At 39.8% G+C, this 17,425-nt stretch overlaps 1 protein-coding gene across 3 annotated transcripts in view; it reads right to left on the bottom strand.

The window, feature by feature from the left end:
- Positions 1-17,425, bottom strand: part of lrmda (leucine rich melanocyte differentiation associated) — a 232,899-nt gene that overhangs the window by 79,633 nt on the left and 135,841 nt on the right. For 2 of the 3 annotated variants that reach the window (XM_047811950.1, XM_027142035.2), the window contains exon 3: positions 968-1,094. In XM_047811950.1, the coding sequence (XP_047667906.1) occupies positions 968-1,094 (127 nt within the window). Of the gene's footprint in view, positions 1-967; positions 1,095-16,303; positions 16,375-17,425 lie in introns of those variants that run through there. The other variant, XM_047811951.1, reaches the window with a different exon arrangement.

Genomic DNA, 17,425 nt, shown 5'->3' with positions numbered 1-17,425 from the left:
TGCACAACATTAAAACCTTGACAAAATGATGGATGCCCTGTGGTAAAAAGGGTTAGTGACTTTTTCTCTTCCCACCATGCAGGGAAACAAACAGCCACTTCGCAGTGCATTCATCACTATTACATTCACCTCATTGGAAAACGGAGCCCGAATGTGTCAAAATACAACTGCACTAATGCAGCACTTGAATTTCAATGGCAGCGGGCCACTACAGGGTGTAAATAATTGGCCCATTAGCATGTGCAGACCACTTCACAGCAGAACTCAGGTTTGAGCTGCTGACACTCAGCTGGAGGAGAGCTGCCTGTAATGGTGGAAAAGGAGAACAACGTGTGATGCAGTCTCATTACAGTGTGCCTCAAAACCACTCAGAGGAAAACACTGTGCAAAAAATAAATAAACTGATCAAATCCGATTTTTCCGCTGTACACTCGCTGTAATCTGGAACACAACTCCACATTTGTAAATATTATTGTAACTTTTCTGACCTTGTTTTTCACAAATCTGAGTGTCTGGAACCAGTTACAATTTTTAAGAACAATTCTTATCAATTTTACCATTTTTTTTATTGTTATGATAGGAAATGATTGTAATGCTGCATTTGTGTTTATAAACGTATCTTCTGTACTGTGAAATAAGAACTGTACCATATATCATAAGACTCAGTGCAGGAAGAAAGCCATTACACCGTCAGGGCTTTTGTGATCCGCTTTTCCACTAGAGGTCGCCGTGGCACAGAGTCAGCGTCACTATATTGGCTTCTACAGCTAAACCTCTCTCCATCTAAGAGGATCTCAATTTAATACAATAACACCATTTAAAGAGCATTTAAAGGTTTGAAGTGTGTAAAGACGAGATCCTAAACTGTACGATGCAGCGAGGGAATTCCCACTTACTATAACTCGACCTTCACTCTGCTGTAAATCATGAGATGGTACACAAAAGCAGTATTGGGCTGAAAGGATATTTGGTTCTTATTGAGTGTTAGGGTATGGAGCTGCGGTAACCTGGGCAACCGGAGGTCATTTCCAAGAAGATTGTTGTCCACAATCAGCTCTTCCAGTTGGCTGAACGCTTTCAGGCCTGTCAGTGACCTGCAATGATAAGGCACAAGAGGAAAAATGATATGGCCCTAAATCTGGGCAGCCATTATGTGTAGAAATAAATATTTCAGCCAGTCTCTTTCACAAGCCGGAATAGTTCAGGCTTGGGCCTGTCAGTAGAGTGAATGACAAGAATTAGTGGCGCTAAGATCCCCTGGCATGGCGCGGCCTCCTTCGCACACTGGCAGTATGAGTGATGAGGGTCACTCGTGAGTAGCCAGGATTCAAAACAAAAGGGCTTCAGAAATGCAGTGTGCGGGATGAATTTGTCAATGTCTTGTGCCTTCAGGCACCCAGCTTTGCCTGACCCTAACCCTCCATTCCCAAGATAAATAACTCTGTCACAGTTCACCTTCACTCCCCCGACACAAATTTAACTTGTCATCCATCATTTTCCCAGTGCAACTATAAAACCCGCCACAAATGGAATGAGTACAACTTCCACCACTCCACCATGATGAGCCCATTCGGAGTGCAAAACAACAGTGTTTTTTTTTTTAATGGGGAAAGTTTGATGTTCACTTTTTATCCAGCAGCATGACTTCTAATCCCTTAGTGATACCCAAACACACACACATACACACAAAAACACACTCCCCAAGGACTTTGGTGCTGTTTGGTTCCCTCCCCCAGCCTTGGTCTGGCATAAACATGATGAAGGGTGGTGTTCAGGGTAATGTTGGGGCCTACAAAAGTTCACCATGTGGATGGTGTACAAAGCCAGGGTGTGTGTTTCTAATCCCTCAAATGGCAGAGGCTGACAACCTACAATGTTAATGTGTCTACCTTCAGTTAACTGACATTTAGCTCTGTCAGCTCACCTTGGAAAAAGAACAACTCAATAGCAATAGATGCCGGCTTTCATTCCTTTTCAGCTAAAAGACATGCGGTAATCAAATAAAGCTTCAATGACAGTATGGCATGGTTTGCATTTTTATCTGGTGCTTTTTTAAATCCTGAACAGAAGGAAGAAATCTAGGGGCAATATAACTTGGGCAAATGGGAGAGGAGTAAAGGTCGGCTTATTTATGCAAATCCTGCCTTTAGGGAAAAGGCGGTGTCGTTGGTGAACAAATCTATACACACTGTGGCTATGAATAGACATTTTGAAGCTTTCTTCATCCGTTATGTCAATGTAGCGCATCACTACACCATCAGTAAGTAGCTAACACGGAGACAAAGGGAGGAAAAGCATTTATAAGGCACTCTCTCTACACATTATTACAACACTGTGTGTGTGCACAAGTGTATCTCACTCTATATATGCAGTACAATGGCTCTTATTTGCCAGGTCAGTAAATGAAATCTGGGCTCAGGCTCATCTCCACCTGTCTGCGTTGGCTAGTCCACGGCATGTGTAATGTTATTAGCTGCTTGGTTAAGAGGCGCGTGTGTGGCATGGGGGGGGGGGGGGTTTGCTGCTTATTAATTGTTGTTTTCATGTCACCACTGCTGTGTGCACTCTGTGATTTAATCAGTTAAATTCACAGCCAAGGGAGAGACTGAATCACATTCACAACAACATGGGGGGATTGAGTTGTAATAGCCTCAGGCCTCTAAGCACTCAGAGCACATTTCACCTAAACATTCAAGGCTCTTTCCACCATCATAATCCATAATCCATTAATCCATCTGTACAGTATAAACTGAGGAAACTTTTCAAAAATGTGTACAGTTAATTGGGTAAATAGCTTCTTTGTTTTCAACTATGCTAATGGTGCAAAAATGAATTCGGATTTCTCTAGAGATTTCACACACACACACACACACACACACACACACACACACACACACACACACACAGACACACACACACACACACACACACAGACACACACACACAGACACACACACACACACACACACACACACACACACACACACACACACACACACACACACACACACACACACCAGGTTGCAACCTTTCTGATTTATACATCTCTCCCATGGGGAAAGAGGCTCACACATTTTCACCATCATTTTCTACAATCCTAATAAAATCACACTTTCTATGTATGATTGGAGACATGAGAGAGAGAGAGAGAGAGAGAGAGAGAGAGAGAGAGAGAGAGAGAGAGAGAGAGAGAGAGAGAGGGAGAGAGGGAGTGAGGGAGTGAGCTGATGTGTATATGGACAGCAAACAGATCCCAACTGAGCTCTCATGCACAAGCCAGTGATGAGCTGATGACGACGATGATGATGATGATGATAATGATGCTGACAATGATGGAACTGACAACTAATGATATTTTTAATTCTTATGATCAATCAATCATCTATTAAAAACACAAGCTTACTTTTCATTTTGATTATTAAGATGATGAGAATGATCAGATAATGGCTAAAATGGCCCTTTACCTGTTGTGATACGTTTGAATATGTTCATGTTTGAGGAGAAGATAATTCAACCTTGCGACCTTGTGATGTTTTCCACACTGCACACTGTATAGGATCCTTTTTTATTATAAAGATATACACTGATACAGACATATTGCAGGAGTATATCATGCAAATATACACATGCGCCCACTTCAGCTTGGCTTATGTATGTACACAAGTCTATCCTTTTACAGGATATCAAGACTAACTCTGTATGCTTCCTGCAATTACACCATGAGCCTGAGATTTTTCTATTCTTCCACTGTTCAGTTTTGGTCAACCTTTGCCTCTGTAGCCTCAGGTTCCTCGCTCACAGGAGTGAAACCTGATGTGCTTTTCAACTCAGCACAGTTGTAAAGAATGACTATTTGATAGTTCCTGTAAATTCTCCTCTTGTCTCTCGGGTTATTTTTGTTTTTCACTAGAGATATAGTTTCTGCAGTTTCTGAAATTGTCACATTGTCAACCATGTCACATATCTGAAAGCAATTTCTTTCCCATTCTGATTTTTGATGTGAACATTAACTGAAGCTCTTGAACTGAATACGCATGATTTTATGCTATGTAGATTATGTGCAACTAAAACTAGGCAGGTATTAAAGACACTCCAGTCAGACAAGCTATTCACTTATATTCTATAATAATATTTACCACATGAATGTTTTTTTTTTAATATTACTACCATTTGAATTTTTCTACCACTTTTCTATTTAAAGCACAATTTGGATGAGCTTATAGGTGCCAATACACATGCTTTGAAAGAGTTATTCAAATGGGAATGGACTTTCTTGTTAGAGGAAAGGCAAGTATATATACACACACTTAAACTTTCCATTGCCATGTGGTCATGGTGCATTTAGCTCTACTGGTCCTTTAAAACTTTTGACATGCAAAGTTTCTTTTTAAAGGCAGGGCCTGTTAAACAAATTACTATTCTGCCTATCCTCAAAGGAAGCCAAATAACAGGACATGAGCGCAGACAATGACACAGAGATGGCCTGACAGAGATGGATGGATCAATAGAGAAATACTAATGCAGACACGCTGATTGATAAACTGCTACTGACAAGAAGGGGGACACACTCTGTGATTATTGGTTGAAATGTCAGTCACTGCAACCATTAGTCTGTGGGTATCTCAGTTCACATGTCCACCCAGGCTAGAGGGGGAGGAGACAGAAAAAGAGAGAGGGAGAGAGAGAGAGAGAGAGAGAGAGAGAGAGAGAGAGAGAGAGAGAGAGAGAGAGAGAGAGAGAGAGAGAGAGAGAGAGAGAGGTATTCTATTACTGTTATTACACAGGACTACACCTGCTAAACCTTTAACAATGAACGTTAGCAAGCATCCTAAGCACAAACAGTCCACTCCCACACAGATGCTTGTAAAGAAAGCTGATCTGAAAGTCAGAGATCACTTAGACACTTACATTTTTTTATTCCATCTCAACATTGATCCTCTTCAGTGAAAGACTCATTTTTGTGATATCTCTACCTTTGATATTTCCCTTTGCTAGGGCCATTAATTCCCTTGTTTATGCTCTACTTTTAAAGGGCCTTTCTCTTTTTCTCCCAGCAGCTATTTAAGTCCCTCGTGTGTTTGCCCTGACAGTGCTGTTGTGCTGAGCCTTTGATTATCAGTCTTCTTCACATCCACATCACTCCACTAAGCTATTTCATGTGTCTCAAGCCCCATGTGGAAGCACATGTCTCAACACACTCGTGTCTATAGCATACTCAGCAGCATACTCAATGCTGAGTTTTAAAGAACTAAAAGTTGCACTTCTCAAACACACATGTATGTGTACTTGCTTTAGTGGAAAACTTTGGAACAGTAACATAAGCTTTCCGGTCAACGAATTCCAAAACATTATACCTTTACATGTTTCTTTTGAATGGTTTCCAGCAGGTTTGATGGACTGTGAGAAAGCCTTGTGATTGGTCGATTGAACTGTCAGTTAAATGCCTCTCAAATAGGTGTTTTTTGCACTTACTGACACACATATTTATGAAAGGTTCAAAAGGTTCTCGGGTCTGGCTAAATTGTGCCACACTTACAAAGATGCTTAATGAAACTTAAGACTCCTTTAACTTACTTGCAAGTTCCATCCTAAATATTAGTCAAAATTGTCTGTCTGTATGTGAGAATATGTGTACAGGGTTTAACCCAGTGCTGCCACCAAGGTGGAAAAAGTATTGCTTTTATTCCAAGAAAGCACCTGAGCCTCAGGAATGACAGCCAAATTGACACACTGTTAAGAGGGCAAAAGATAAATGTTTGATGAATTGGCCAATACAGTTGGAGTGATGAGCTTCATATGTGCATAATGGACTAGCTGGCAGTTCAGATTGCCTGCCAAGATAAGCAAGCATAATGAATAGGAGATGAGTGTGGAGCTGTAAAAAGAGGAGTGCCTTTAATAAACTTGTTATAAACGTGGACATGACATGATGGCAGATGGCAGACGCTACTGAAATATCTCACACTGCATCACCCAAAAAAGTTATAAAAATATTATCTAGATAGAATGCACAGGCTGACATACTGTGTGCTTTGTATATAATAGAAAAACACAAGAAACAAGTTTAAACGGTCTGTATTATGTCAAAATGCTTCAAATTTATATATGTTACTTATATTTATACTTCTTATTGGCCATCCACTGTCATACTGCATGCAGCTCTGATTTTAGGCTTCAACATCATGATGGTCCTGGATGCTGAAGTCCTATAAATATTGGGAGCAGCAGTATAATGCCATTATGTGGCTTAATCTCTCGGTTGCCCTGCAGGCTGAGTCCTGATCTGTCAGCAACCCTCAGGTAGCACAATTTACAGATCACACAGGTAAAGAAATGAAAATGAGACATATGACAGTTCACATTTGTTACAGACTTACAGACTAGCAGCCCTGCTGTGTAGAGATGTTTGGTGTCTTTCCTGAAAATTTTATACTAATAATAGTATGCATAATTCATTTACAATTGGCCATCGTAGAATTCCATATATTCCGTCATTGACATCTTGTCACAGTATTTAAGAGATGCACCTTTAAGAACAAAGCTAGGTTTGGTCATATAGGAACATGCTGCTCATGGGGCCATAGTCAGAGTTGATGACTGAAGTCCGAAGGTTATGTCAATATTTATGTGGGAAAAGTTCAGAATCTGGTTATGCACACATATTAGTCACCATTCTTGTAAAAAATAACCCTTGATATGTCCCATGGTGTCCGGTTCTTAGTTAGGATCGGGTCAGCAAATGGGTCCGAGTTGGGTTAGGTGTGGGGTCTGAGATTGTGGTTAAAAATGCAGGTGAATAATAGACTGCCTTTCAAGATTCACAGCTCTTGGTACAAAGAGGTTAATATTCTCACATGTCATTAGGTCCACTGGCTCTTCTGATGGCTCATTGAATCAGGCATTAAATGATTTCCTCATGCAGCAGAGGACAGCACACTTCAAAGAGAGAGTGGGCTGAGGTCAGAGCCGCTCTCTGCTGTGATTAATGGCCAGGGATCAGCCGAGGTTGGCCGTAAGGTAGGAATGTGACGGAGGATTTTGACAGACTTGACTTTTTAAGCCGGGTTTGACCTCTGACCTCAGCAAACTTTGTTTCCAACACAGGGGCTGACTGACCTGATGGGCCTCGTCAGGGACACACAGGACCTTGAAAACACGACTGTCTGACTAACCACTGGCATTACTGAACATGAGTCGCCAGTTTGAAACTCTAAAAGACAACGCCAACACAGGAAAGACAAACAAAGAAAATCTCAGGGAAGGTAGAAACCATATATTAAACATATCGTCGTCCTGGTGCTATATACACACTAACTCTTATGTAAACATGACTGTTTTCATTTGCACACACACCAAGACATTTCAAAGGAAAACGCATATTCTGTCTGGTAGTTTGTACGTATTGCCCTACTGCAAGTAAAGAAACATTGCACACAATTCTGTACATGCTGCTTGGCTTTTGTGGGCCTGCTGCAACCCAGTTTCTTTAAAATGACAACACTGACTGATTATACCTCTACGCACAAAACAAATGCACTTTCCCTCTTGTACTACCACGTTGAAAATCAATCCAATTCTTTACAGATGCTATTGCAGGCATCCTGTCATTGTTTATCTCTGAGGGAAATGTATCTTAAAGCACATGTGCCAAAAGATTAATGAATTGCAAGAAGACTAATGATAAAAGTCAATACCGCAAAACATACAAAATATTTGAATTATAATGTCTGGCTGAACACAGATCCTGCTCTTATGCGAATGGAAATAAAAATCAATGTAAAGATATCCCAGAACCTCAAACGAATCCTGGCCTCTTGACAATATCTGGAAGTGAGTTGGTTGAACTCTTACATTGTGATTCTTTATTCTTGAGCATTTATCTAACAGCAAATAATCACTACCTGGCTGTCATGTTGTGGCAAATGATCGATGACACTTGATGGATGAGCCATGCCCATGCTTTGCATTAGTCTCATCTTTCTTCACAGCCATATGAGACAAGCATGATGCTCTTGTCTTGTGCCACACAATTTCTGCACAAAAAAACCCCTTCGATCGAGGCTATCAAAGCTAGAAATAGGCATTTAGAAGGGAAAAGGAGAAAAAAAAAACGTCCACACGCCTGTGATTTTCCTTTGGACACTGAAAAAGGAAATAATAATTTTTCAATATTAGAGGGAAATTAAATCATCTGATGATCTAATTGGGAGTAGACGTGGGGCTTGAGCACAGCAGAGAGGATTATTGTCTACCACCTGCGCTGTCACTCTCTGGGGCCCCATTACATGGTCCTTATTAGTTTTTACTCGGCAGATTAAAATGCGAGCACCGCAATCTTTGATCTCTCACTTGCTGACACAAATCCTTTCAAGCCCCAACATTTTCTGCTGGGTAATTAGTGCTAATTAAAAGGTTTCAAGCAGGCAGTGAGAACGGCTCTCCCCTCGTCCAAATTGCCATCAAGTTATCGCCGCCTTACCCGATCTGCATGTAATCCACACTGGCCCAGTTTTAGAGATTATCACGGAAACTACACAAACAACAACACTGGCTACTCACGTTAATGCTGAAATAATTACAAATATTAATAGATATATAAATAACAAAAATAAGCGTTGAGATACCTCATAAAAGATTTGGACTACGAAACCTGTAAGCACCCATAATTAAATCTGGATCTAATTAAATATGGATTGGTTTGATTTAATTGCAGTGCTCTCCACATTGCCCCTTAAATATATGAGGCATATCCACCCCAATCTTTCATCAGCTTGTTATTATGTTATAATTAGCTGTCATTCCAATATATTATTATGCTGGCGCTAAAGTGTCAGGTACACAGACATCTTCCTTTGACACGCAAGGAAAAAAAATATATTACACAGTGTTTCAGAACGATAATTACATAATCTTCTCCGAGGAACAACTTCATGTGACAATTAAACACACATCCAAAGCAGTTAAACACACCTTACATCCCATGAGATTCCATGGAGCAGACCCTTTTCTCTTAAACCCATCAAGCTCCATAGTGTTGAGGATTAAAGGATTGAAAGTGTGTGATGTTGCAATAACTATCCCAATTTTTTATGCATGGAATTAAACACGATTAAAGTCGGTGTTACTGATCTTGTAATCATCAAACAAGAGAGCAGTGACCATTGAGAGCACTTTCTGTGAATGAAACTATTCAACCTAGCATTTTGAAGAAAAGATGTGACTTTGTGATGATAATAACAGCTTATGCCTAGTCATCCTTAAAGCAGAGTTATTCCTGCATTCCACACATATTAAAAGGGATGTTAAGATTTCGTTGCTGTTCACTTGTTTGAAGATGCCCTCTATGGCACAGTGACATGACATTTTAAAAGAGACATGTGATGGCTGCTCTGTGTAGCATTAACTGACTTAACTTGATGGAAAAGGAGGTTCTTTCTCTCTCGATCTCTCTCGCTTGCTCTCTCTCTCTCTCTCTCTCTCTCTCTCTCTCTCTCTCTCTCTCTCTCTCACCCTCCCTGACCCCCCACCCCCACCCCCCCTCTCTGCTCCATTACCTTGGAAAAGCAGGACTCATTAGAGGAGGCAAGTCAAGTCAAATCTCAGTGTAATACTATAGAGGTGAACTGCTGTCAACATCATTAACCATCATTTCCCCAACTCACTTCATGACTTATGAAGTGTTCTTTATTGTGTAATGATCCAAATCTCTTACAAAATCGTCCTCTTCAAAGGCCCCCTGAGATGTACCACCCATGCAGCACAACGCCATGTCAGAGGCAAAGATCAAACAGAGATCAGTAATTAAAAATCTTCCTTTCTCTTACACTCCTCTGATGTTTACTTCCTATCTCAGGCGATATTAATGAAGCTAGAAAACTCAATTCCTATAGAACAGTGATCTGGTGGTCACTGTTTCTCATGGTGAAGCACACAGTAATGTATAATGCATACGTCTGCTTAATTAGTACATTTAATAAAACAGGCTTCAGGTAATCTTATAGAGCTGTCATGTGCGCAAATCCTCAAACATAAACACACTTTAAACCTCCACCTTACAAGTGTTCAGCTTCCATTTCATTTACATTTCTGGCATTTAGCAGACACCCTCATCCAGAGTGACATACATTTTATTTCAGTTTATATAACTGAGCAATTAATGGTTAAGGGCCTTGCTCAGTGACTCGGCATTGGCAGCTTGGTGGACCTGGGATTCAAACTCATGACCTTCCGATCAGTAAACTTAACCATTTACATTTACAGCATTTTGCAGACACCTTTATCTAGAGCGACGTACACAAGTGCTTAAGTCTCTATCACTGGTTACATTAACTCCGGTTCACTAGGTTACATACTTAAGACAGCATGAGTCTAAACCACTGTTTAAAGTTGTTGTTTTTTTTAATATACATACAACAAACAGGGAAGGAAGTGCTAGTTGAAGTGTTTCATAAATAAGTAGGTCTTCAACCGTCGTTTGAAAATAGCCAGTGACTCAGCTGTCCGGAGTTCATTTCACCACCTTGGTGCCAGAACAGAAAAGAGTCTTGTATTATATTTATCTCTTACCCTGAGAGATGGTGGAACCAGTCGAGCAGTGCTGGTAGATCTGAGAGTGTGAGGTGCAGTGCGGGGAGTGATGAGGGCTTTGAGGTAAGAGGTTCATTTTTGGCTTTGTAGGCAAGCATCGCAGCAGCTGGGTGGTATAACCACTAGGCTACCACATCGCAGTTGAATAACTTAACATTTGAAAGTATAAAGGGATGTTATCATGTGCATTATGTGGGACATTATTAATAAAGTAGCACAAGTCAATATCCAAGCCTTAAAACTAGCAATGGATCTAAAGGCTGTTTGGACAGCTGAAAGAACTCATGTCCTCTTTGACATAATCTGTTACCTCATTAACCTAAAGACCTTCACCTTTAATACAAACAAACAGATAATTTGAACTTCACATAAATCGAGATCATGAAATTGTATACAACCTTTTTTTTTATCACACTTTTAACACTTGATTTGCAAAGTAGTAAAATAACGCTAATAATGCACTCCTGTAAAGGAAACGTGACTAAGGTTAGAAGGATAAGCCGACCAAACACTCATCTGCTATGCTTATGGATCACATTCTTTTACTTCATAAATTTATGCAAACAAAACTGTCAGATTCATCAGATGTCCAGACTTAACGTGCACTGGACTTAATATTGCTCGTCAAGTCCATATTCAGAAACATACAGATTTGAGACTTGCCTCTGTGAAAGTTATTAAGTGGTAATAACACCAATGTATCTTCTGAATAGTGCTGAAGCCCATAATTACGTCTGAAGCTAGAATACCCATGTGCACATTTCAGCTTTGCTCAGTGCCTCCAGGATTTTGCAATGTCTTTTCAATTGAAATTAATGAAAAACTGCACAATATTTGGAGAAGCTTGCAATTATTCAAAATTACAGCAGATTTTCTGCAGGTTTGGGTCAAGACGTGTCATGTCACATCATCACAACACATATTCATCCAAAGCCCACTGTGATTATTATTTGTCTTCAATGCTAAAAGTTTAATAGAAGAAGACTGTACTTGAAATTTTGCCAATTCAATCAAAAAAGCACAAAAGCAGAAAAAAAAAAAAAAATGGAGTGACCGATTAAATCCCAAGCATCTACATTTAACTCTTCACTGGATGTATCTTTATGCTCATGACCTGCTGTCCTGTACTGATGCTTTCTCTTACTTTTGATGTTATGGCACACTTCATTTGTGTGTTCCTTTATACTTTTAAGCTACAACCATTCTAATACCAAGCTTATAACAGTCCACAACGTGTACGACACTGTACATGTGTGCCTTATAAGCATAGTATCAGTGCTGAAATCTGAAATGTCAACACTAGCAACACTGGAATTGATCCTGCTTTAGCTTACACAACTCTTAAACTGAGCCAGGGGAGGTACTTAATAAGAACAGAAACATTCCAACATGAGGCTGTTATTCAGATTAATAATTGTTATTTTTGGTATTCATATTAAGCTTTTGTGTGTGTGTGTGTGTGTGTGTGTGTGTGTGTGTGTGTGTGTGTGTGTGTGTGTGTGTGTGTGTGTGTGTGTGTGTGTGTGTGTATGACAGAGTCTGGAAATGCCCTGAAGTATTGTGTGTATAGTGTGTAGTCTCTTGGCGTATATGTGGATGCTGAGACAGGGAGAGTAAAGCCAGAGTAAAACAGATGAATAAGCAACATCAATTACAGGCAAGCTTGACCTGTAAGCCCCCACACCATGGTCAGTGCCTCACACCCAGGGGTGGCAGATTGAAGCTGACATGCCTGGCAAGAAAACAGTGGGGCCTCACAAGGCCTCCCACTTGTGAGTATTTTGAGAGAGCGAACAAGCGAGTGCGCAAGAGAGAGAGAGAGAGAGAGAGAGAGAGAGAGAGAGAGAGAGAGAGAGAGAGAGAGAGAGAGAGAGAGAGAGAGAGAGAGAGAGATGGACAGAAGGAGAGAACAGTGGGAGCTATGAATGAAAAATCAAGCATAATAGGTCCCGCTTTAGTTTAAAGTGAAACAAAATGGCTCAATTTGAGCACTTAGCCTGTCGAAAATTGGCTGTGCTGAGATAGAAGAGGAACATGCGAGGGGACAAGTGAATCAGCCCTCTGATAAGCGCACTATAAAGGAAACAATGCCGGATGTCCAACAGGCTTACCAGTGAACTTGAGCCAGGTTGGGTTCCACTCAATGCCCAAATCAGTCTCTGCTTGCCCCTGCTTTCCCTTCCATTCTCCCACTCTGCTCTCTTTCACTTTGTTAAAGGACAATAGTAAAATAAACACAGAGCTCATATTTGTTTAGCATACTCTGCTTTTTTTTTAAATGGGAAACAGCACAGGTAGCATAACAGGACAAATAGCTAGAGAAAGAAAGCATTCACTGTTCACAATAAGTGGAAAGATGTGAGTAGGCTACATGTCGGACAAAACAAATCTCACACCAGAGACCCTCGGCATCTGACTAATAAATGTGCTTAAGTCTATGTATCTACAGAGATCAGTGCACTATTTAAGTGCATCATCACTTATAAGCAAGTAAACCAAAAAGCGATGATGATTAACTGGGAGAACGTATGCATGCCCTATTTGATCACTGCCTTATTGATCAAGCCCACATGGTCTCTATAGCAACAGTAAAGACACGGGTGTGCAAAGGGACATTTAAGAACATTGCCCAAGGGACCAGTGTTTAAAACAATGCAGCAGAGCGAGCTCCACAACAACCGTGTAAACACAAAGCTATGCTTCACATAGTCAGGAGCACGCTAACAACTCACGCCAAACACGCCAAACAGTAATACGGCTGCATTCTTTTAGTAATACTCAGTTCATTTGTATTTGTATATGAAGTATCTTTAATTAATGTGCACATAAATAACTACATATGGATTTTATTACAGTCCTATGCAGTCTGTTCACTGTGTTACTCATTAACTCTCTGTATTTTAATGAAGTGTCTGTCTGATGTGTGCAGTTATCAAAGATAGAATGGCTTGGTAATTACTGCAGATGCATTACGAATCAAAGGAAAATGATGTAGATTTCAGAATTAATGAGATCTCTAATTCTAAATACATCACTCATACAATACATACATACGATCAATAACTTTATGTAACAATGTTATGGTTTCCACATGTGTATTTAAACTACAATAGTTGTAAATTCTAACGACATCTGGATTACTCCTTAAGGGATGTTGTAGCTTAGTGTTTAAGGTGTTGGATCGCTGAACGGATGGGTGTGAGTTCAAAGCTGCTGAAGCTGCTGGGGCCCTTAGCAAGGCCTGTAACCCTACTAAAATCTCCACTATTTTTGTTATGGGTCACTATGTTTTCTTATGGGTGTGTAATATATTTAATATATTATTTCATGTAAGTCGATTAGCTGAAAATGGCTCATCAGACCTGAGACAAGCTTACAGGGTTAGAGACATTAGCTCAGACTTTCATAGGTTTTTCATTTTTATTTTTCAGTTTATTTACCCTCTCTTAGCGATCAGTGAACAGATGCCATGTCATATTTATTTAATAAAAAGTCAACTATGAAAGCAATTTAGACAGAATGTTTTTGTTCTCCTTGTGTCAATCTGAAAAGAAGTCTTTTCGAACTCAAAGCGCTCGAGTGAAAACACACCCACATCGACTTATTTAGAGCCGAAGTGTTTAAGATTGTCGTCATTCAATCAATCATTCGTGTTAAATTCTTATCAACACCTTTGCATGCAAGGAACTGTATGTAACTGGACTTTTAAAAGTTAGATTGAATAGCCCTGGCTTAGAGTATATGTCACCTAATTAGTGTGAATTGTGAACATTTATATAATGAGTCTGAGCACACTTCTCAAAGGGGAATGCTGTAGCCTAGTGGTTAAGGTGTTAGATGGAATGGAAAGTGAAAAGAGAATGGAAAGAATTGTGAATTTGAATCCCAGGTCCACCGAGCTGCCACCATTGGGCCCCTGGGCAGGGCCCTTAACCCTCGATTGCTTAGTTGTATAAATGAGATAAAAACATACGTTTCTGTGGATAAGGGTGTCTGCCAAAATGCTGTAAATGTAGCTTACAAAAATGGAGAAGGAAAAACTACAACACAATAAACACTTCAGCAAACAGTGGGTCAACACTTACAGTCAGTTTCACACCTACTGATTTCAGCTATCAGTGTTTATAAATGCCAATCGTACAAAACTACAAACTGCTACTTAAACACCATCAGGATGAAATGTTTCCTGTGTCTGCTGTTGGCATAAATATCACTTCACACAGCAGGCCACCTCTGAGCTGGGGATCGTGGGCATTTCTTTAGCACTATACATGACAAAATAGGCTATGTGGATTTCAAGCAGGTAATAAGGGATGTTGTAGTTGAAGAATCTCTTTGACATCCAATCAGATGCCAGCAGAGCTATCATAAAGTGTTTAATCTTGCTAAGAGCTCTGCACACCTCTCTAATGGCACTGAGAAAGAGCAGCCTTTTTCCAAAACAATAGAGCTCTTCACAGTTTCAGAGAGAGCAGCCCAGCTCAAACACGTTTGTAATGGGGCCCTGTCTTAGCAAATGGGAATCATTTTCATCTAGCAGACACATATTACAGCTGAGTATCCAAAAGAGAAGACAGAAGCTGTCTGGTTAATTGCAATGAATTTTAAGATGTACAGTATTATTATAGTACAACTTCCAGAGTCCGTTTAATATGTGTAAAGTCCACAGCTATGCTAAGAATAGGAGCAGAGATTCATTATATGTGTAGCTCAAGTCAAATTGTCATATTAAATGACTGAAAAAAGCAACTCGATTCTCAGCCATTTAAAATAATTTGCGTAGTACGACAACTAATTACTTTAGCTAACAGTATTATAGCAAATTAGATAAAGTAAAGCTGTACCTCTGTCATCCGCTGTAATTTAAACACATTTATGTGTTCATAGTAAGGGAACTACAATTTAATTAGGTTGCATATCTAGTGAGTAAATAATTATAGCATATCATCTGATATGCGTTCAAGTTCTTTGGTTCAGATAACATATGGAAAAACTCATGAAATATATAGACCCTGTTTGCTCATCAATGGATGGATGGATGGATGTATGGATGGATGGATAGATGGATGGATGGATGTATGGATAGATGGATGGATGGATGGATGGATAGATGGATGGATGGATGTATGGATAGATGGATGGATGGATGGATGGATGGATGGATGGATGGATGGATGGATGGATGGATGGATAAATTCTTTATTCCTCTCAATGGGAAATTCACAAATTCCAGAACTATCCACAAACTTAACAATAATGTATGCAATAAATGCTAAAAATGTAAAAGTAATACATTTAAATGTAAAAAGGTGCATAGTGTACAGTGTGTAGAAGAGTATAGAATGTCAATGTTTAAAGTCGGATTCATTTTTTTTTTTTTTGGAAACAGTAAAACAAAACAAAACAAAACAAACAAAACAATAAAACAGTTCCCGGCCCAGGGCGTATTTGCGAGCCCTGGCTAAAATGGATTCTGCAGAAAAAGGGGGCGAGGGGTAAAATCCGAAGTGACACAAGACATGAAATCCATTTCCCCCTAAAGCCCCCACCCAAGCCCACATCCTCCAAAATGCAAATGCACTCCTGCTCAGTTCACGCAATGAAACACTGCCCTTGAAATACTGAGTGACAGAGGGAATTATGGGTTATTGTACTGTCAAAATGCAAGGCAGCTGTATGATGAGATACTGTGTTATTTACACAATCAAAAACTTACAGAACAAAATGGCATACACGCCAAGCTCCCGCTAGCCAGACAGGCCTAGCGATCATCTTCTGCAGAAAAGAAAACACCGGAATTATAAAGAATAAGCAAGGTTATAAAAGAAAATAGATCTTTTTTAATTCATGCAGGATCTGAATTCTTTATGAAAGGTAGTGGCTTAAATTCAATCCTGTAACGTGTTGACTCCATTCATTCTAGATTCATATTAGCCATGTTATATTTACCTCCTCTATGTTATGGTGAGTAAAATAATCAGAAAGTTATACTAAAAGAATAGACAAATATTAAACAAATCTTTCCTTACACTGAAGTTGAGAGGGTTTCACATTCGGAGCTGTTAGAAAGAGGACGTCAAAAACAACTAAGGAACAACACAGGCTGAGCAAATCATTTCTGCCTGTCCACTCCAATACAATATAATAAATGAAATAAATTCCCATTTTGCTAATGAATTCAATGAAAGTAGCACTGTCTACTTTGTCACGTTAAGTGACGAGTAATTACTGTTATTTGTTGAAATGTCACATATGTCTTCACAATTACAGTTAGTATCTGAGTTTTAAAAAAAAAAGAAGAAAGAGTAGAAAAGAAAAAGAAAAGCACTACACACATGCCAGTCATCCAGCTCTAATGATTTGGTGTTCATTTTATATGCATCGAGGATTGTTAGGCTATTTGCATTGTGGCATGGCAACAGACCTTGCATCAATAACTTGACCTCCGTGCTTGTTTACCTGCACTACACTTAGTGTTTTGCATGATGTGGCTGTCTGCCATATTCTCATAGATATTTATTCCAGAGTCATCACCCCAAGACATCTTATTTAAAGGGGAAGGAGCAGACATGTCCTCAGGGGATGTTTAATTTCTGCAAGGTGCTGAGTGATGGCGAGAGCTGAAGGGTCGCCAGTTTTTCCACAGTCCAGAGGAAGTTTGTGATGGCTTTGCTGAGAGACTGATCACAGCTCTGCTCCAGCTGTAAACATCAGAACATGTGACAGTGCCAGCTCTCCAGCGGCCGTAAATAAACGCGGGCTCGGCTCAACCAAGAGCCTGCAGTTAAAACCATAACACAATCTTCAGGGTTTTTTTTTTTTTACAGCATTGAAAATA

This window comes from Tachysurus fulvidraco, chromosome 4 (assembly GCF_022655615.1).
Source record: "Tachysurus fulvidraco isolate hzauxx_2018 chromosome 4, HZAU_PFXX_2.0, whole genome shotgun sequence".
Lineage (NCBI taxonomy): Eukaryota > Metazoa > Chordata > Actinopteri > Siluriformes > Bagridae > Tachysurus > Tachysurus fulvidraco.
The sequence above is the reverse complement of the archived record's forward strand: the minus strand, read 5'-3'. Positions and strand labels throughout refer to the sequence as shown.